Source organism: Ovis canadensis, chromosome 25 (assembly GCF_042477335.2).
Source record: "Ovis canadensis isolate MfBH-ARS-UI-01 breed Bighorn chromosome 25, ARS-UI_OviCan_v2, whole genome shotgun sequence".
NCBI lineage: Eukaryota > Metazoa > Chordata > Mammalia > Artiodactyla > Bovidae > Ovis > Ovis canadensis.
Genome location: NC_091269.1, coordinates 18,823,152 through 18,845,928, shown reverse-complemented (window position 1 = coordinate 18,845,928; position 22,777 = coordinate 18,823,152). Strand labels below are relative to the sequence as shown.

The window sequence follows — 22,777 nt, the reverse complement described above, 5'->3', positions numbered from 1 at the left end:
CAAACATGCCCATGTTTCGAGTAAAAATCCCTCATCATAGCAAGAACCAGGAAGACCTCAAACAAAGGAAGAATATCAACAGATTTCAATGCCAAGATGATAGAAACGTGAAAACTCTGACAAAGATTTTAAAGCGGCCATCATGAATGCTTCAACAAGCAATAAGAACATGTTTGAAACACATGAAAAGCAGATATCTTCACCAAAAAGAAAGTATCATCAAAGAAAAAGAAAACACATATAAGAACCAAATGGATATTTTCGAATTAAAACATACAATAACTGAAGTACGGGGCTCCGTGGATGGGCTAAAAACAAAATGGGGCAGAGGAAACAGTGAACTGAGCATCAAAGTGACAGAAAATATCCAATCTGAACAACAAAGAGAAAATAGATTGAAAATGTATTGATACAGGCCTCATGGACCTTTCAGACTACCAAAAAAAAAAAAAAAAAAGAAATCTAACTTTCATGTCACTGGAGTCTCAGAAGGAGAGAAAACAGGATAGGGTTGAAAAAGTACTCAAAAGAAATAATGGCTGAAAACTTTCTAAATTTAGCAAGACAGCAATTCAAAAAGCTAGATTATTCCAAAGGGAAAGTGAAAGACGCTCAGTTGTGTCTGACTCTTTGTGACCTGTATAGTCCATGGAATTCTCCAGGCCAGAAAGCTGGAGTGGGCAAGCCTTTCCCTTCTCTGGGGATCTTCCCAACCCAGGGATTGAACCCAGGTCTCCCACATTGCAGACAAATTCTTTACCAACTGAGCTATCGGGGAAGCCGGATTCTTTCCAACAAGAATCTAAATACATTCATGTCAAGGCACATCATACTTAAACTTCTTAAAACAAATAAACAAAAAAATCTTGAACGAAGCCAGAGAAAAATGATACCTTACCTAAAGGGAAAACACAATACTAGCGACAGCACATTTCTCATCAGAAACCATTGAGGCCTGAAGGGGCACACTATTTTTCAAGGGTTGCAAGTAAAGAGCGCTCCATTCAGAATCTTATACCCTAAAAATATCCTTCTAGACTGAAGGATTGAGACATTCTTAGAGGAAAAAAAGAGCTAACAGAATTTGTCACCAACAGCTCTACCCTAAAAGAATGGCTAAGGGAAGTCCTACAGACTGAAAGGAAAGGAATTCCCTGGCAGTCCAGTGGTTCGAACTCAGTGCTTTCACCACTGAGCCCAGGGTTCAATCCCTGGTGGGGAAACTACGATTTCAAAAGCCATGCCAAAAAATGAAAATAAAATAAATCCTGAAAGGAAGTGATAAAACAAATTATAATCATGGAACATTATACAAAGGAAAGTGAAGGTGAAATTATACAAATTATACAAAGGAAGAACATGGTAAACATATTTTGCTGTTTAAGCAAAAATGGTTAACACTATTTGATGTACCTCTAAACAACAGGAAATATTTAAGACCATTCTAAGTGAGGGAGGGTGAAGGAATGCACAAGTCCAGCTCAGACATACTGCGGTTCAGTCCCAGTTCACTGCAACAAAGCAAAACTCACAGTAAAATGAGCGGCACAAATATTTCGGTTTCCCAGTGCATATAAAGTTACGTTTATCTTTCAGTCTAGTCAGTCTGCAACAGCATTATGTCTAAAAAATGTATTCCCTTTAATTAAAAGTATTTTATTGGTATAAAACCTTAACCATCCACTGACCTTCCAGCAAGTCACAGGGTCAGAATCTTTTGCCACAGTAACATCAAAGATCACTGGTCACTGTAACAAGTATAGTAATAATGCAAAACTCTAAAATATTTTGAGAATTACCAAAACATGTCCCAGAAACAAGAGGTATGCAAATGTTACTGGAAAAATGATGCCAATAGACTTGCTCAATGGAGCATTGCCACAAGCCTTCAATTTGTTAAAAAAAAAAAAAAGTCTCTGTGAAGCACAATAAAGCAAGGTTTGTCCATAAGAGAAGGTAAGGGTTTTACACTTCGCTTGAACTAGTAAAACAATGACACAAGCAGACTGCAGTATGTACCTATGATGTAATACCTGGTGCAACCACTAAAAAAGCTATGCAAAGAGACATACTCAAAAGCACTATAGGTAATTCAAAAAGAATTCTAAAAAATGTTCACATAAACCCAGTAAGACTAGAAAAAGAAAAGAGAAAAATGAAAAATCGAGCAGAAATCAAAAATATAAAATGGCAAAAATAAATTCTAATAGACCAATAATTAGATTAAATATAAACTACATAAATATACCAATTAAAAGACAAAGATTGACAGTGAAGATGAAAAAAAGCCCAACTATCAGCTGCCTACAAAAAACTCACTTAAATTTTGATGTTCAGGCACACTGAAAGTAAAAGGATGAAAAAAGCTCTATCATGCAAATATTAATCTAAGTAAATCATTATCATTATCAGATACAACAGTCTTCAGGGCAAAGAAAACGACCAAAGACAGAAATGGTCACTGTAACAATAAAAGGGAAAATCCGCCAATAAGACACAGGAAACTTTAATGTGTGCACCATAAAACAGAGCTACAAAACACATCAAACCAAAACTAAAAAGAGAAAACTAAAAAGAGAAATAGACAAGCCCAAAATTATGGCAGAGACATCAACACCTTTCTCTCAATATTGACAGAAAAACTAGACGGAAAATAGCAAAGACAGAATAATTCAGCACAGAAAACCACTAGCATGGAGCAGGACACGTTCTTTTCAAGGGCCCATGTATCAAGATAGACCACACCTTGGGCCATAAAACAAATCTCAGCAAATTTAAAAGAACTAAAATCATGTAGAATGTGTTCTCCAAACACAAGGAATCAAAATAGAAATTTGTAATATATATACAATAAGAAAATCTCCATTCATTGGAAGGATTGATGCTGAAGCTGAAGTTCCAATACTTTGGTTACCTGATTCGAAGAGACAACTCATTAGAAAAGACCCTGATCCTGGGAAAGACTGAAGGCAGGAGGAGAAGGGGATGACAGAGGAGGAGATGGTTGGATGGCATCACCGACTCAAAGGACAAGAGTTTGAGCAAGCTACGGGAGATAGTAAATGACAGGAAAGCCTAGCGTGCTGCAGTCCATGGGGTCACAAAGAGTTGGACATGACTGAGTGACTGAACAACAAAGAAAATCTCCAAATACTTGGATACTAACCAATCTACATCTACATAAACCATGATTTAAAGAGGAGGTCTCCTGGGAAATTGAAAAATGCACTGAACCAAAAGGAAATGAAACTACAACCCATCAAGAGTTGTGGATTACAACTAAAGCAGAGCTGAAAGGAAAATTCAGAACACTGAATGCATATATTAGAAAAGAGGAGAAGTCTCAGTCAATTATCTAAGCACCCATCCTGAAGAACCTGGAAAGAGAAGAGCAAGATAAATGTAAAGCAAACAGAGGAAAGGAATAAAGAGCAGACATCAGGGAAATGAAAGACAAAGAAAATCCATAAACTACAGCTGGTTCCTTGAAAAGGTCAATAAAATTGACAAACGTCTAGCATAACTGATGAGTTCAAGGTCTGGAAGTTGATCAAGGGAAAAGAAGGTCCTTGAGATGGTCTCAGCACACAACCACCTTTGTTTTGGTAGCGCTTTGACAGGGTGCATGGGAGGGAAACCCCTCACCACAGGAGGCCTTCCTACTGTCTCCAAAGGGGTAACAGGGCCTAGAAACTCCCAGACATCCAGCATCGCACCCCAGGGAACTCAGTGTCCACGTCATGTTGCTCAGCAGCCAGGCTGGCAGCACCTGCAGGAGCTCTGTCTCAGCCCCAGTTTGTTTAGCAAAGATGAGTAGATGAGTGTGTGGCTTCATAGGGTATTCAAAGCAGGCAGCCTCTGAATGGCTAAAAACACGCATATTGGGGCTAAATTTAAAGTAACTGAGTGTATAAATAAAAGGTTGTTGCTGAGCCATGAAAGACGCTGGGATTCTTGGCCTCTAGAGGAGAGGAATCAATCCCAGGCCAGTGACGAGCCTTGATCACTCAGCACTTCTGTGTAATAAAAGTTTTATTGAAGTATAAAAGAGATAGAGAAAATTTCTGACATAGACATCAGAAGGGGGCAGAAAGCGTGCCCCCTGCTAGCCTTTAGCAGTACGTTATATACCTATCAGCAAGCTGTTAATTAGAGAGAGATGTCTCAAAACTCAGAGCGGCAGCAGGCCCCTCACCTACAACATGCGTTTTGAGATAACACCGGCACCAGGTGAGTCATCTGGGACATAAAAGGGTTGACATGAATCTTGAAGAAAGGCAGGTTTCCAGGTAAATATAGAGTTTCATTAACATAGATTAGGAGACCAGTGTATGAGTAAAACATACTGGTTTGTTGAGCCCTGATTGGTTCTGGGTCTTAAGCGGAAACTTACAGTTCTTAAGCAGAACCTGAAGACAGAATCTAGGGTAAATACACTGGGTATCGTCATGGCAACACAGAATTTTAAAAGAAACCTCCTTTTAATTTTGTACAGAGAAGGAAAAAAATCTGACACGTGTAGTTTGTTTCCTCCTGCCGCTTAAAAGAGAAACTTAAAAAATGTCTAACACTTGCAGCCCATTTCCTCTGTTTGGAGACCCCTGGCCTTCTTGCCTGTTACCCTTTCATTAAGAACAGAGTTCGGTGCCAGCAGGCTTCGAACTAACGTCTCGGCTGGTTATGAAGAAGAAAACCACAGAGGGACCAATACGCAGGGCTATTTTAACTCATTTATGTAACAAAGACTGACAACAACAGCAACAACAAAGAGAGGGCACAAATGGCCGATTTCAGGACACAGCACTAGACCCAGCAGGGTAACGAAGGAGTCACCGTGCACACTTGAATTTGTCAACAACAGTAACACATGAAATAGACCAATTCTTTGAAAACAAAAAGTACTACAACTCACCAACGTAAAATAAATAATTTAAGTAGTGATATAACTATGAAGGAAACAGAATTTGTAATTTTAAAACAAATGAATGTTCAGGCCAGGATGGTTTTACTAGAGAATCCTATAAACATTCAGAAAAGAATCAACACCAACTCAGACATAAATGGTTGCAATATTTTCTTAGAAATAAGAAATAAAAGCAAACATAAATGGGACCTAATCAGCTAAAAAGCTTTGGTACAGTAAAAGAAAACCATTAACAGAATGAAAAAACCACCTATCCACTGCAAATATTTGCAAATAATGAGACCAACAAGGGATTGACAAAGAGCTCATCCAACTCAATATAAAGAAAATGAACAATCCATCTGAAAAATGGGCAGAAGACCTAAATAAACATTTCTCTGCAGAAGACTAACAGATGGCCAACAGGCACAGGCAAAGATGCTCAGCATCACTGATCATCAGGAAAATGCAAATCGGAACCACAATGAAGTACCACCTCAGGCTGGTCAGAATGGCCACCATCAAAAAATCTACAGAGAGCAATGCTGGAGAGGGTGGAGGAAACCCTCCTATACTGCTGATGGGAATGTAAATTGGTGCAGCCACTACGGAGAAGAGTTCCTTAAAAAACTAAAAATAAGTTGCCATATGATCCGGGTATACCACTCCTGAGTGTATATCCAGAAAGACAAAAAAGCTCTAATTTGAAAAGATACACCCCAATATTCATGAAGCATCAAGTACAATCAATATCTTATAATAGCCCAGAAGGGAAAATAATCTGCAAAAAGTATGTAAATGAATCACTTTGCTAGATGCCTGAAACTAACACAACATTGTAAATGAACTATAATTCAATAATTAATTAATTAAAAAAATCAAACCCAGTTAGAAAATGGGCATACACCATGAACAGGCATTTCACTTAAAAGAATATACAAATGACAAATAAGAATGTGAAGATATGCTTAAGATCATTAACCAATAATCAGGGAAATGTAAATAAAGCCATCATGACGTGTCGCTACACATCTATCAGGAAAGGCTAAAATAAAAAGTAATGACAGCAACAAAAGCTGACCAGGATGCACAGAAACTAGACCACTCACACATTGCTGGAAGAAATATAACATGGAACAGTGAATTTAGAAAACAACTTGACAGTTTCTCAAAAACACTGAACACGCAACCACCAGATGACTCAGCAACTGAACTTCCAGGCATTTACCCAGAAAAATGAAGACTTATGTTCCCACAAAACCCTGTACACGAGTGTCTATAGTAGCTTCATTTGTAACAGCCAAAAACTGAAAAGAGCCCAGATGTTCTTCAACAGGTGACTGGTTAAACAAATTATACATGCAGATCAAGAAACACTACTCAGCAATAAAGAGGAGCAAACCATTGATACTGCAATAAGCGGGATGGATCTCCAGAGTATTATGCTGCGTGAAAATGCCAATCCCCAAAGATTCGACACTGCGTGATTCTATTTACAGAACAGTCTTGAAACAGACGAAAAGATCAGTAGTTGCCAGGGGACAGGGAGAAAGAGTATTCAGGGGCACAGGAGAGATACTTCTGCTGATAGAAGCGATCTATATCAGCAGTTATGGCAACATCAACATTCTAGTTACCTTAGACAGTTTTGCAAGGGGGATGGGGAAATTTTCTATTTTTCTTAAACCTGGCTATGAATCTATAAAGATCTCAAAAGGACAATGACTCTGTAAGTTTACTCTGCACATCCCAAACTGAAAGGATTACTTAAGGCTGGGCTTCATAGAAGTCCTACCTAGAGGGAGGGGAGCAGGTGAGATGCGAGGTATGTGCCCTGTTGTTTCCAGTCTGGAGATACATGTGTTTGGGTGATGCAAACACAACCAAGGACCACAATGGACAACCACTCATTCCCTGCAGGTGACAAAAATCCAACTTAGGAAGAGTTTCTACTAAGTTCCTCCTGTGGACGACGGGATGTGAATTTCACAGCCTCTCCCAGAGATGAGTGCCTTCCTGTACAAACGGTCTCCCCTTGGAGCATGAGGTTGGATGGCTTATCACAGCAGCAAATCTCTTAACACACCAGGCACGTAGCCATAGATTTAGTAGAAAATGTGCTGGTTTTACTGATTAATTTGTTTTTACGATCTGTGGGATATTTTTCTCTTTCTTTGCTTGAAGTTGGATGACATACACATTGCGTGTCACGTATGTTTCACATGTCAAGTGCACAGTGCCCAATAGCTACAAAAAGGCTTACCAGGAGCAGAAAACTAGCCATGTTACAGAGTAACTAATGGAGGGGTGTAAGATACATTGTTAGGTTGTATATGATAACTAAGTGTGAAATAGTTTTTGTCCACTTGAGTGGGATTGATGTTGCTTTATTACAGTGGATGTTACTTTGCTCAAAATTACAAAGAAATTTTCGGCATACAACTTGGGATCATTACATTCACCTGATGAGGGTTTCCTCAGAATGAGTTAAGCTGTAGGGTGGGGGAAAGACCATATTCTAGAACAGAAGATCTAAAATAGATCTATGCTACTAACACACTTTTTTTTTTGGGGGGGGCATATTGCATGGCATGCAGAATATCTTAGTTCCCTGCAGTTGAAGCTCAGAGTTTTAACCACTGAACTGCCAGGGAAGTCCGTGTATTTTTAATTTTGCATGATAAATGTTGAATGAAATGACAAGAAAGGTATTGAGTAATTAGAAATCAGTCTTGGGCAAAAGTCAGTCATTGAGGAACACAGATGAATTCACATCAGGAAAAAAATGGCCTCCACTGAAACAGCTAACACAAAGCCAGGGGATTAACTCCAGGGTGAAATCTCATTTGGAATGTACTGACTCATTTTTACACTCATTTCAAGCAACCTCCAATTTCCTGGAGCGCGGGAGGTTGGCAGCACATGCTACAGTATGGCCGTGGCCACAGGGCCAATGACAGCCAGTGACAGGGCGCTGGGCCAAGAAGGGGTGCTAAGAGCCCCACACACCCACCAGCCGGCCCCAGCCTCCAGAGACAGCGCCGCACACCCACCAGCCGGCCCCAGCCTCCAGAGACAGCGCCGCACACCGACCAGCCGGCCCCAGCCTCCAGAGACAGCGCCGCACACCCACCAGCCGGCCCCAGCCTCCAGAGACAGCCCCGCACATCCACCAGCTGGCTGCCAGCCTCCAGAGACAGCCCCGCACATCCACCAGCTGGCTGCCAGCCTCCAGAGACAGCCCCGCACATCCAACAGCTGGCCCCCAGCCTCCAGAGACAGCCCCGCACATCCACCAGCTGGCCCCAGCCTCCAGAGACAGCCCCGCACATCCACCAGCTGGCCCCAGCCTCCAGAGACAGCCCCGCACATCCACCAGCTGGCCCCAGCCTCCAGAGACAGCCCCGCACATCCACCAGCTGGCTGCCAGCCTCCAGAGACAGCCCCGCACATCCACCAGCTGGCCCCCAGCCTCCAGAGATAGCCCCGCACATCCACCAGCTGGCCCCCAGCCTCCAGAGACAGCCCCGCACATCCACCAGCTGGCCCCCAGCCTCCAGAGACAGCCCCGCACATCCACCAGCTGGCCCCCAGCCTCCAGAGACAGCCCCGCACATCCACCAGCTGGCCTCCAGCCTCCAGAGACAGCCCCGCACATCCACCAGCTGGGCCCCAGCCTCCAGAGACAGCCCCGCACATCCACCAGCTGGCCCCCAGCCTTCACAGAAGCACTGCACATCCACCAGCTGGCCTCCAGCCTTCAGAGACAGCCCCGCACATCCACCAGCTGGCCTCCAGCCTTCAGAGACAGCCCCGCACATCCACCAGCTGGCCCCCAGCCTCCAGAGACAGCCCCGCACATCCACCAGCTGGGCTCCAGCCTCCAGAGACAGCCCCGCACATCCACCAGCTGGCCCCAGCCTTCAGAGATAGTCATGCTGGGTAGACCAGATGCCCTCTGCCTGCCCAGTTTCTCCCACAAGCACTGGTTCTGCTTTTAAGGTTCCCAAAGATCTGAAAGGAAGCACAGGTGGGAGATGGCCTTGACTGCAGGATTCGCTCCATGTGTTTCCCTTCCTGGGACGGCGGGGTCACCTGAGAGTGGTTTCTGGCCTCTGACACCAACAACTGAGATGAGAAAGCCTGAAGATCCGGAGAACGCATCCCTGTTGCAGAGGCAGGTCCACAACCTACACCCGTGACCCTGGAGGAGACCTGGGGAGGCAGGGCCTGTGAGGGCCGAATGGGAAGGGAAGCTCAGGAGGGTCGGCTGCGAAATGCCCAGGGTCCGACCCCAAGGGGAGCCAGGTCACCGGGGGTGGGGGCCGCGGAGGCCGCAGGAGAACCGGGGAAGTGAGAGGATGCAGACAAACGTCACGAGCAGCTCTGAGCGGAAGCTTAGGTAGGATGGAAAGTAAAGCCGGGGCAGTGAGAGGAGGGGGTGGTGTGGACGCCAGCAGACAAGAAGTGACCACAAGAACAGCGGATGACTAGTGACGCCCGTCCCTGAGACCCGACAGATGAGGTCTGCGCAGAAGGCAGGGCTGAGTCTCAGCCAGGGACACAGGCAGCAGGAACAGGGCTGAGGTGAGGCGTGGAGGGAGACAGACACAGGTGGAGAAAGGGCAGGAGAGCAGGGCGGCTCCTCAGTGCGGCCCCTTTCTCCTCCGGTCATCTAGCGTAGGGCAGCTTGGGGCTTAAGGAGAGCACAGGGAAGGTGCAAACAACCGATGCAGAGGAAAAGCAAGAGGGCCAGGAGACGGGGAGGGTGGCCAGGCACCAGCGAGCTCCCTGCCAGAGGCAAAGGCCACCCATCTACAGGATCTCAATGGGAGAAGAGCTCTGTCCACAGGGCAGCAGGCGGGGCAGGCGGTGGAGAGCCAGGCCGGGGTCCCAGGGTGAGGGCAGCTGAGGAGCAGACAGGGGAAGGCAGGGTTGCGGGCGGCACAGCTGGAGACAGAGCCGCTCACCTCCTGAACAGAAGGGGCCGGAGGGGCACGGGACACCGGCCAGTGGGCAGCTGGGGACGCAAGAGGTAAAAGCCTGGAAGTAGGGGCAGAAGAGAAGCTTGGAAGGGGACTGGCGATGACATCAAGAAATCGAGACGCCAAAGCTGTTGAGTGACTCCTGCGTGGGGACCCTGCGGCTGCCCGGGGTGGGCAAGGAGCTGGGGTGGAAAGCAGGACCTCAGGGTAGGGGACCTTGGTGGGCGGGTGAAGGAACAGCCGCAAGGACCCCGGGGAAGAGCAACGGGGAGGAGCTAGGAAGGCACAGAACATCACGCCGCACGTTCTGCAAACAAAGCTCTGGTTTACTGGGTGGCAGGAATCGAGCAGCAGAACCCCTGGCAGAGCGCTGGCTGAGGCAAGGTGGCCACACAGTGAGCTGCAGGCGGCAGGGACACACACACACAGACACAGACACAGACACACACACAGACACAGACACACACAGACACACACAGACACAGACACACACAGACACACAGACACAGACACACAGACACACACAGACACAGACACACACACACACACACACACAGAGTTCACGTCCAAGGCACAGGCCCCCAGCGCTGCTCAAGGCAGAGGGCGGGCTCTGAACCGTGTGGACAAGCTTGCGTGGATCTGGCCCGCTGCAGGTCTGAGGTGGGCACCCAGTTCCTCAGCAGGTGAGTAAGCCCAGCCAGCAACCCAGCATCCAAACCACAAGCTCGTAGGTGACTTCTACTTGATGTAATAGTATTTTTTGAAAAAAAGAAAAGAAATTATTCTCCTGAAGTAGAAAATGACCCAGAAAAGCAAGCTAGTGGCTGGTGAAGTAGATAGAAATGAAGAGAGCTAAACAAAAAGCAACTATCTTTAACCAGGAAATAAGTTAGGACCCTTTAAGGAGCAGAATGTTTAATCTGATTGAGGTATTTGAAAGGAAAAAATCATTTAAAGAAATAAAGGCAAGTTGTTTGTCAAAAAGTTTTACAGAACTCTCCAACTAGGGTAATTAAAGGGGAAAAGCTGAACTGCTATTTTTGTATTTGAGGATTCACGCAGACAGTGTGTTTTTCTAAACCACAAGTTTGAAGCAAGCATTGAGTAGTATCTGCAACTTTAGAGATTACACAGATCTATGAAAGCACCCCTCCCAGATGGGAGAGGTTTTCAGCATTAGCACCTACTTCCCAATTCTGTCTTAAGAGTTAGATTTTGACTCGTATCCAATATCCAATGTTTGTGGAGAACACGCCCCTAGAGCTGTGCGATCCAGGGGGTCACCAGTGATCAAAGAGTATAAGGAGGAGACAGATTTCTGTATGGGAAAGAAAAACAGAGTAAGACCTTGACTACCTTTGAGAATGAGTTCAAATGCCAGCCCCGCTGCCCTCAGCTCTGGGACCCTGAGCAGGCACCTGGCCTCTTAGTTTCCTCACCTGTAAGTGGGTCCCAGTGTTTACCTTACTCTGTCCTGATGAAGACAGAAAGTACTTTGTGTAGATTATTCTAATTTCACCCTTTATCTAGAGATTAAGATTATAATTCAGGCTGACATACCCATGGCTTCCTTAAAATAAGGAAAGATTTCCTAATATGAGGGAAACAGAGTAACAGGTCAATACCAGAAGAATCTTATTCAATGATCTTGACCTGAAAGGTACTTTAGTCACATGACTGCTAGAAATGGCACTGTTCTTGGGAAAATTTACTTTATCACTAAATAATACATATAAGAAGAAATACAGAGAGGGTCAGTTTTAACTTATAATGCTTTTTATAGTTGTGAATATTTATTGAACTTGTTTATCTAAAAACAAACTTTAATATTAATTTTACCAATAAAGTTTTATTGATGTTTAGACTAGGAAGGTCTCTATGGATTTTAATATTAAAAAGACAATCCAAAATAAGGACTTCATTCTTATAAAGGTATGTGACAGGTATACTAACCTAGTTTACTCATGTATTTATGGCAGAATTACTCATGGTGCCAATTTAAGGAGTGAGGAAATCCAGTACTCTTGCCTGGAAAATCCCATGGACGGAGGAGCCTGGTAGGCTGCAGTCCATGGGGTCGCTAAGAATTGGACACGACTGAGCGACTTCACTTTCACTTTTCACTTTCATGCACTGGAGAAGGAAATGGCAACCCACTCCAGTGTTCTTGCCTGGAGAATCCCAGGGATGGGGGAGCCTGGTGGGCTGCCCTCTATGGGGTCGCACAGAGTCGGACACGACTGAAGCGACTTAGCAGCAGCAGCAGCAGCAGCAATGGTCACTAAATAACTGACTTTCATTTCCCCTCCAAAGTATTGTCACGGTCAAGGTGGTTCTGAAGGTGAATGTTAGTCTTCAAAATACCAAATGCTTCTATCAGATTCACAGAGACAGTAAAAACTAAGATTAAATCAAAGTACATTATATCACTGATGAACACAGATGCAAAAATCCTCAACAAAATTCTAGCAATCAGAATCCAACAACACATTAAAAAGATCATACACCATGACCAAGTGGGCTTTATCCCAGGGATGCAAGGATTCTTCAATATCCGCAAATCAATCAATGTAATTCACCACATTAACAAATTGAAAAATAAAAACCATATGATTATCTCAATAGATGCAGAGAAGGCCTTTGACAAAATTCAACATCCATTTATGATAAAAACTCTACAGAAAGCAGGAATAGAAGGAACATACCTCAACATAATAAAAGCTATATATGACAAACCCACAGCAAACATTATCCTCAATGGTGAAAAATTGAAAGCATTTCCCCTAAAGTCAGGAACAAGACAAGGGTGTCCACTTTCACTGCTACTATTTAACATAGTTCTGGAAGTTTTGGCCACAGCAATCAGAACAGAAAAAGAAATAAAAGGAATCCAAATTGGAAAAGAAGAAGTAAAACTCTCACTGTTTGCAGATGACATGATCCTCTACATGGAAAACCCTAAAGACTCCACCAGAAAATTACTAGAGCTAATCAATGAATATAGTAAAGTTGCAGGATATAAAATCAACACATAGAAATCCCTTGCATTCCTATACACGAATAATGAGAAAGTAGAAAAAGAAATTAAGGAAACAATTCCATTTACCATTGCAACGAAAAGAACAAAATACTTAGGAATATATCTACCTAAAGAAACTAAAGACCTATATATAGAAAACTATAAAACACTGATGAAAGAAATCAAAGAGGACACTAATAGATGGAGAAATATACCATGTTCATGGATCGGAAGAATCAATATAGTGAAAATGAGTATACTACCCAAAGCAATTTACAAATTCAATGCAATCCCTGTCAAGCTACCAGCCACATTTTTCACAGAACTAGAACAAATAATTTCAAGATTTGTATGGAAATACAAAAAACCTCGAATAGCCAAAGCAATCTTGAGAAAGAAGAATGGAACGGGAGGAATCAACTTGCCTGACTTCAGGCTCTACTACAAAGCCACAGTCATCAAGACAGTATGGTACTGGCACAAAGACAGACATATAGATCAATGGAACAAAATAGAAAGCCCAGAGATAAATCCACACACATATGGACACCTTATCTTTGACAAAGGAGGCAAGAATATACAATGGAGTAAAGACAATCTCTTTAACTAGTGGTGCTGGGAAAACTGGTCAACCACTTGTAAAAGAATGAAACTAGATCACTTTCTAACACCGCACACAAAAATAAACTCAAAATGGATTAAAGATCTAAATGTAAGATCAGAAACTATAAAACTCCTAGAGGAGAATATAGGCAAAACACTCTCAGAAATAAATCACAGCAGGATCCTCTATGATCCACCTCCCAGAATTCTGGAAATAAAAGCAAAAATAAACAAATGGGATCTAATTAAAATTAAAAGCTTCTGCACAACAAAGGAAAATATAAGCAAGGTGAAAAGACAGCCTTCTGAATGGGAGAAAATAATAGCAAATGAAGCAACTGACAAACAACTAATCTCAAAAATATACAAGCAACTTCTGCAGCTCAACTCCAGAAAAATAAACGACCCAATCAAAAAATGGGCCAAAGAACTAAACAGACATTTCTCCAAAGAAGACATACGGATGGCTAACAAACACATGAAAAGATGCTCAACATCACTCATTATTAGAGAAATGCAAATCAAAACCACAATGAGGTACCACTTCACACCAGTCAGAATGGCTGCGATCCAAAAATCTGCAAGCAATAAATGCTGGAGAGGGTGTGGAGAAAAGGGAACCCTCCTACACTGTTGGTGGGAATGCAAACTAGTACAGCCACTATGGAGAACAGTGTGGAGATTCCTTAAAAAATTGCAAATAGAACTACCTTATGACCCAGCAATCCCACTTCTGGGCATACACACCGAGGAAACCAGAATTGAAAGAGACACATGTACCCCAATGTTCATCGCAGCACTGTTTATAATAGCCAGGACATGGAAACAACCTAGATGTCCATCAGCAGATGAATGGATAAGAAAGCTGTGGTACATATACACAATGGAGTATTACTCAGCCGTTAAAAAGAATTCATTTGAATCAGTTCTGATGAGATGGATGAAACTGGAGCCAATTATACAGAGTGAAGTAAGCCAGAAAGAAAAACACCAATACAGTATACTAACACATATATATGGAATTTAGGGAGATGGCAATGACGACCCTGTATGCAAGACAGGAAAAAAGACACAGATGTGTATAACGGACTTTTGGACTCAGAGGGAGAGGGAGAGGGTGGGATGATTTGGGAGAATGGGAATTCTAACATGTATACTATCATGTAAGAATTGAATCGCCAGTCCATGTCTGACGTAGGGTGCAGCATGCTTGGGGCTGGTGCATGGGGATGACCCAGAGAGATGTTGTGGGGAGGGAGGTGGGAGGGGGGGTCATGTTTGGGAACGCATGTAAGAATTAAAGATTTTAAAATTAAAAAAAAAAAAAAAAAAGAAAGCAGTGGAGGAGGAGATGGGAATAAATATTTCTCACTAAAAAAAAATAAAAAATAAAAAGACTTAAATTCATTTAAAAAAAAAAAACAAAAAACAAAGTATATTGTGTCTGCAAAATAAGAAAAGTTTCACTCTTCTTACAAAGATCAGGGATTCTGACCTGTACACACCCGTGGCGGGGCCCACGCCCTTTCCACAGCTCTGCTGCAGCTTCCACACCAGAGAAGAGACGTCTAAGTTTGCATCTACTTCAGTAGGATTACTAACTGGAACAAATTAAGTTCAACTGAACTGCAGCTGACATTTTTTTTGGAGACTAGGAGGTGCAACTGCTGTAGATGTCTGTCTAACATTCAGGCTCCTCTGTCTGTGGAATTTTCCAGGCCAGAATACTGGGGTGGGTTGTCATTTCCTAACTCAGGGGATCTTCCCAACCCAGGAAGCGAACCTGCATCTCCTTTGTTTCCTGCACTGGCAAGAAGATTCTTTACCACTGAGCCCCCTGGGAAGCCAGAAACACAGGCTTAAGACAATCATAGCCAGACATTACCTGCCTGTAACTGGCCCAGGGCAGGCACTTGACCTAACTTGGCCCAATGACATAGGAAGGAAGGACTTTATTTCATAAACATGGGAAAGCACTCCTCTTTCCTGTGGATGTAAATAAGGAAGGGTACTCAGATTACAAATAGTAGTCGTTTATGACTCAGGAAATGAGGGAAGAGATAACAGGGTCAGAGGAGAGAGATGCTAAGAATTTAGGTCCCCGCTAACATGACTGTGCTTCTCAATCAAGCGGCCCTGAAACCTCATCTATAGCTATTTGCAAAAACACATTTTCATATCATCCATGCCACCTGCAGTTGGAAACCTACTTGATAAAATGACCAAAAGAGCTAACTATTTATATCTATTGAACGGAAATTTTCTTCTAAGCATAATTAAAAGAAAAATTGTTTTTAATTTTTGGTCATGTAGAGTCAATTTATAAATAGAAGGTGGTTAAATGAACATGGATATAAAACCAGGGGAGTACATTTAACAAATACATATTTAATAACTACCAGCTGCCAGATATTTTCATATTTGGTGAGCACAGAGTCAGGTCACCTGGTGTCTGTGCATTCAGTGGGGAGAGGTCTGCCGGGGTGCCCCAGGTGCCAGGGCAGGGCACCAGGCTCCCTGACGTGCCTGAAGGCCACAGCAAGGCCTGCCTCTGGGCTCTGTAGCTCCAGGCCGCCAGCTGCCCTCCAGCTGTCCTGTTCTCTCCACGCTCAACTGAGCAGGGCCACGTGCTGCCACCCGAGAAGCACCCTCAGCTCCAAGCACTGGGAGCTGATTTCAGATATGACTGGTGGAGGGAAGCCCATTTACAAAAATAATGCCTGGGTAACCTCTTTAGGGGATGTCTTAATTCGAATTGCGTTTATATCACATACAGTGTAAAAAACTGGTAGCCTTCTACCATAAAAGGACCTCCCTGGTGGCTCAGATGGTAAAGTGTCTGTCTACAATGCAGGAGACTCGGGTTCAACCCCTGGGTTGGGAACATCCCCTGGAGAAGGAAACGGCAACCCACTCCAGTACTATTGCCTGGAAAATCCCATGGACAGAGGAGCCTGGTAGGCTACAGTCTATGGGGCCGCAAAGAGTCGGACACGACTGAGCGACTTCACTTTCCTTTCTACCATAAAGAAAAGAATTAAACTAATCTTCGAATTTGCTTTTCTGTTCACCCTTGCCTTCTGTTTCATGTTCTGTAGCGGAGAGGGAAACAGACCACCTACCTTTCCTGCAGGCTGTCCAGGGACTGGTCACAGCACGAGGGACAGACAGTTACGCAAGCAGTCCCCTGCCTTCAAAGAGTCTGTGGTCTGGTCTCAAAAGAGACAAGCTTTGTCACCACTGAGAGTTGACTGAATTGCAAAACAGATCTGCTAAGTCCCCACAGGCAGCAACGAGTGTTTATTTTATGAGGACGGCTGTCATAACCCATGTAAGCAAGTGAACCAGAGAAACTACCGTAATGAAGTGAGCACCTCGCACATAATAATATTGTATATTACAACAAAGGGGAGAGAGGCTGTGTTTTTAAGTCCTCAGTCTCTTTTCTGGAAGATTCAAAATTCATATTTAAAAACGATAAACCTCCCTCTAAAATACATCCTCTCTCAACTTCCCTGGAGTCAAGTGGTTAAGAATCCACCTGCCAATGCAGGGGACACTGGTTTGATCCTTGGTCCAGGAAGATCTCACATGCCAAGGAGCAACTAAGCCTGTGTGCCCCAACGAAGACCCAACAAAGCCAAATAAGTCAAGTTAACTAATAAAATAATACTCTCATCATAAATTGTTAGTACTTTATAAATGGTGTCCTTCCCTCCATATCTAAATATTAGCCACTTTTTAAGACTTCTTAAATGCCCAAAGCCGAGCACATAAGAGAAACAGAAAGAGTTAGAAGGCCAAGGTCACTGTCATCACATAGGTAGGTACCATTCTGAGCGCAGGGTTGCATCTGGCTGTGGCAGAGCAACCAAGTGTGGTTCCTCCAGGTATCACATCTGTCATCATCAGGGATTTGTTTATTGGACAAATTTCTCTCAATGCAAACTTATTTTTGTTTAGAAAGCTCTGTGGGGATTACCAAGGGAGACAATCTGTAGAGACAGAGTCCTTTGACTTGTGCGCCGTGCTGAAGTCCACTATCCTCTACATCTGTCCTTCTTGATCCATCTCTTAAATGACAGTACCCTGCACATCACTTCAGGTTTTGATTCACAGCTAAAGGGAAGCAAAAGTATTCATCAGACACACAGAACTCAGCTATTACCAAGATGAGACTGGCAGGGAAAGCTGTGACATCCAAAGACAAGTGTTACAGGATGCATAGGAATCAAAGGTTTTCCCTCAAACTATTTTCCCTGGCGAGTATTCTAATAGTTATTAGAAGTGGGAAAAAAAAATCTATTACATCAGTCTGAGCAATTTCTAGAGGATGGTTTAAGAGAAAAGGAAAAAAAACAAAGAAACTCCAGCTTCCTTCTTATTCCAAAAAACATTCAGAGCAAAGATTACCTCCTAGGCAAATGGGGAAAACAAGAGTCTGTGGAATAGCAATGAGTAATCAGCTGGATTTGGGACACAGGCCAGGCTACCCCTAGCCCATCCACATGGAAGAAGTAGGTAGGAAGTTGAAAACAAAGGTATTTAGCTTGAAGGACTGATGTGGCTAGAAATATTTAGGAGACTTCAGAGAAAGGCAAGTAACAGGCAAAGACTGGAGTGCCTCGCAGTTCAAATGACCATGAAAAATTCTCATAAACTTTTGATTTCTCAAAGACCAATGTTTTCAAAATTCCATGGCCTGGAGGCACCACACACAGTGCCTTGATAATGCAATTGTGGTCTTTAGACCAACAGCACCTGCATGGCCAGGGAGCTGGGCAGGTGCAGAAGTGAATATGCAAAACCAGAATTTGCATCTTAAACACACCAGTGGGCTGTGGCACGTGCAGTTGAGAACCACGGTGGCAGTGTTCCCCAAATTCTGGTCTTTGTTCACCAATTTTCCATGGTGACAAAAATACAAACACTTAAAATGACAAATTCATCCACTTTAGGGAAATGTCCTTTATTTTGAGGTCACATGCTTCCTCTGTTGACATTTTTTATATGCCCTAACAAAATACAGTAATGGCAATTAAGTGATCTCCCTAACAGCAAGTTATCTCATACTTCACTGGAACCAAGGTGAATTTGAAGACATATGTCCTGTGCCTAGAATACTCTGCTTACTCCACTTTGCCTTATCAAGACTAAATTTCTCCTTGAATCATATTTTGACTATTATGTATCGATTTCCTGTGGCTGCTATAACAAAATACCACAAACTGGATCGCTTATTTCGTAGTCTTCATAGTTTTAGGCTAGAAGTCCAAAGTCAAGTTGCCCGTCAGCCTCTCTGAGGACTCCAGGGAAGGGCTCCCTCCTTGCCTCTTCCTAGCTTCTGGTGGCTGCTGGCCACTCTTGGCGGTCCTGGGCTTGTAGTTCTTCAAACCACATTCCTTCCTGCGTGAGTCCACATCCAAATTCCTCTCATCTTACAAGAACTCCAATGCATGAGAGCTCACCCTAACCCGACATGACCTCATCTGAACCTAATTACACCTGTAAAGACCCTGTTTCCAAACAAGGTCACATTCACAGGGTGCCTGCGCTTAGGACCTGAACATACCTTTTGGGGGATACAATTCAACCCACAGCAGCATACAATCACACATTTTAAAAAGAAAATATCCTGATAATTCTCAAAATTATATGGTAAATACTGTAATATTTTCGAACTAAAGCACAAAATAAAAATATTAAGAGTCCATTGTAATAAAGCTAGTACAGGACCAACAATTTGTGTTCTTGCTTCATAAATTGTCATGGTAGAATGAATAAATTACAGTGTGTATAGAGATTTGGCTTAGATTTTTTTCCTCATTCTCAAACTGCCCCAGCCCTTAAATCTTTTTTTTTTTTTTTTTAATTTCTAGCATCTTCTATACGACTTATACTTTTTAGCTCCTTTCTGAACATCACTGCTTGATATTAATATTTGATTTGTGAGTTTTTGTCTCACAAATCTTGGTATCAGAAATCACCTAAAGCCAATCTGTGATCAGCCAATCGATCTTCTTGGGAAGTCCCAAGCCACATCAACTGGCCAGGCCTTTAAGAATGCTGTGAATCTAACGGTATTTGTGAAGCACTGTTTAGGGATAATCAGCAGGAGCTTTCAGTCAGAAACTGGTATGTTTGAGATTTCAATGTTGTATTGCAATATTACATAAAGTATTACATAAGGTATGGTATTCATGTGGTTGGTGTTTCTGGAGCAGCAAAATGTTGAACACTAGTCACTGGAAGGTGAAACACTGCCTTAAGAAGCTAAAAGGCATGCGGACACAGCTCATGAACGTGTACTCATTAACAGTATACTGGTAAGCAATAGTTCTTCGTTTTTCATCATATCCCTGGCCAACTACAGAGATTCCTTTTCCAGAAGAGAGAAAGTGAGCACAGAGTACTAAGGAGTTTAAAGATTAGGAAAACATTCCTTTACCATCTACCTAACAGGCAAACGTCTGAAAGGAGGGAAACTGTTTTCCATCTGGGAAACAATGCTATGCAAATCTACCAATGATAAGTGAAGGTGATTGCTTGGTTTGGGGTGACTTTTATTTTGGGTTAGCACTGTGAAGTGCCACACTGCTCTTGCTAAAACTAAATTTCTATGTGTTTCACTTAATTTCTTCTATTAGAGGGAAGGACTACAATTAGTAAAAACTAAAAACATATTTGGAAGCCACCATGAAAGAAGAGGAATAAAGGTCAAAGCCTGATGAACAGAATTTGATCAGTTGACCTGTGATGCTCGATGAGCTCTGTCTGAAATGGAGACACCATCTTTTATCAAGGTTATCATTTCATACAAAATATGGTGTCTCCACTTCAGAGGAAATGGCAATCCACTCCAAAATTCTTGCCTCAAGAATCCCATGGACAGAGGAGCCTGGCAGGCTACAGTCCATTGGGTCACAAAGAGTCAGACACGACTGAAGCAATTTAGCATGCATGTTTCACATGAGACAGATGAAACATAAAAGCTCCATCTTTCAGTCCTCCTCCTAACTCGTAACCCCACTTGGTTTCTTACTTGGACTTTCCACTGCTCCCATGTGCTCCTTCTCCAGGTCAGAGAGGGAAAAAAAAGCGTGAGGAAAGGAGCACTTGAAAAATAAAGAAAAAGCAAAAGCATAACCAACACTTGCTGGAGAAATGGATTTTTTTTTTTTTTTTTAGGAAATCTGACTATGGTTCTCTATAGAGAGGCAGACCACGTGGATGTGGCAAGTACAGTAACATTAGAAGCTCTGACAACACTGATCCTTACAAGCCAGGGGTGTGGTTTCCGACTCCCTAAACCTTCTAGGAATAGCTGTCTTGCTCCCAGTGTTACCAAGAACAAGGCAGGTACCAGGCACAGGAGTGGCTGAAGGTGGAGCAAATGCCTGGGTGCTTGAGGGGCCTCAGCCACAGTCCTCTTACAGGCATCCTGGATCCCTCAGGGCCTGGGCACTTGTAGACCAGTTAATGCCTCCGTGCCTCAGGTCTGAGTCACATTTCTTTTTAACATACCTTCAGAGACCATATTCCTTCAGAACTCCAGCCTGGGTTTTTTTTTTTTTTTTTTAATATTCGTTAGTATCATAAGTGGATTAACACTGTATCCCCCAATGGACTAGCTTGCCAAGACCAGAACAGTGCAGGAGGGTACCTTGCACTGTTGGAAACCACACCAGCCCGTAAAGCCGGTCCACACCTATCTGCTGACAGAAAGGGGCAGCACGCCAGGGCACACGGAAGAAGACATGACGAATTTGACTAGAGGTAATGTTTTTGAACTCGAGCCCCTCCCTGGGGCTGTAAAATCAAAATCAGACTTAATCTGAGAATGCCCAATCTCAGAGTGACTCCAGACTGGTAAACACTAGTAAACCTTGATACAAAGCAGAGATGTACTCTATTGTTTATTTTTACCACGCAGGACAAAAACACACAGATTATGAATTGGGAAGGCTTTCGTTTATTTAAAAAAAAAAATGTCTGCTGGCTGCCTTCGGGTGTGAGTGCTACAGAAGAAGCAAAGATCAAGCAGAACAGGCTCTGCTTCCGAGGTGTTTATAGTCTTGCAAAGATACATTTATAAACAGCCACCATACTGCTTGAAAGGTCTCGGAAGGAAGAAATGCCTGTCCATAAGTCCTTGTAATTTGCGTGCAAAGGAAGGAATTTCAAGCAAGGAAAGGTCAAAGTGGAAGAGTCGAAGAACACACTCAACTGCAGGCGTCGTCCCAAGTCCTTCACATCCCTCGCTGGGGACAGCATCGCAGTCTCTAATGGGCTTCCCTAAACCCTGAACTAACATCAGACCAAGAAACGGAAACCCTACCGGCAAGTACGCGGAGAAGCAGCAGGCAGACCCTCGGAGAAGCAGATCACATAGCCGGGCTACCCTCGGGCGGCCGCGCCCCAGCACTGGGATCCCGGTCCCCACGCCCCCGGCCCCGGCCCGCGCCCCCCGCCCCGTACCGTAGGTCTCGGACATGGCCGTCTGCGACATCTTGGGAGCGGCTCCTCCTCTCGCGGGGCGCCGCTGCGGCTCCGCCGGGCCGGCGGCAGGGAGGCCGGGGAGTCGGCCGCGCCTCGGTGGGGAACGCGAGGGGCAGCGAAGCGGAGGAGGGAGGGGCCCGCGGTCCCCGCGGCAACTGCCGGCCCCCAGCTGCTGCGGCCCCGCCGGACTGCGGGCTCCGCGCAGGCGCACGGCCCCGCCCCGCTGTCCGGGAGCGGAGGGGAGGGGCGGGGCGGCGGGGAGGGGAGGGGCGGGGCGGCGGGGAGGGGAGGGGCGGGGCGGCGGGGAGGGGAGGGGCGGGGCGGCGGGGAGGGGAGGGGCGGGGCGGCGGGGAGGGGAGGGGCGGGGCGGCGGGGAGGGGAGGGGCGGGGCGGCGGGGAGGGGAGGGGCGGGGCGGCGGGGAGGGGAGGGGCGGGGCGGCGGGGAGGGGAGGGGCGGGGCGGCGGGGAGGGGAGGGGCGGGGCGGCGGGGAGGGGAGGGGCGGGGCGGCGGGGAGGGGAGGGGCGGGGCGGCGGGGAGGGGAGGGGCGGGGCGGCGGGGAGGGGAGGGGCGGGGCGGCCGGGAGGGGAGGGGCGGGGCGGCCGGGAGGGGAGGGGCGGGGCGGCCGGGAGGGGAGGGGCGGAGGGTGTCCGGGGCTGAGCATCACGGTCCTCTCCCGCACAGAGGAGGCTGAGTGCCCGCCTCGGAGAGGCAGGCCGCCCTTTGCCAGGTGGGCCGCCTCCGCAAAGACGTGGCCGTCGTCATCTGGG

The 22,777-nt window shown here is 44.8% G+C and overlaps 1 protein-coding gene across 1 annotated transcript in view; it reads right to left on the bottom strand.

The window, feature by feature from the left end:
* The window catches only part of RAB4A (RAB4A, member RAS oncogene family), a 45,877-nt gene extending 23,621 nt beyond the window's left edge, over positions 1–22,256 (bottom strand). The window contains exon 1 of the mRNA XM_069572598.1: positions 21,989–22,256. Within this exon, the coding sequence (XP_069428699.1) occupies positions 21,989–22,019 (31 nt within the window). The 5' untranslated portion in view covers positions 22,020–22,256. The remainder of the gene's footprint in view (positions 1–21,988) is intronic.
* Positions 22,257–22,777: the final 521 nt, after the last annotated feature.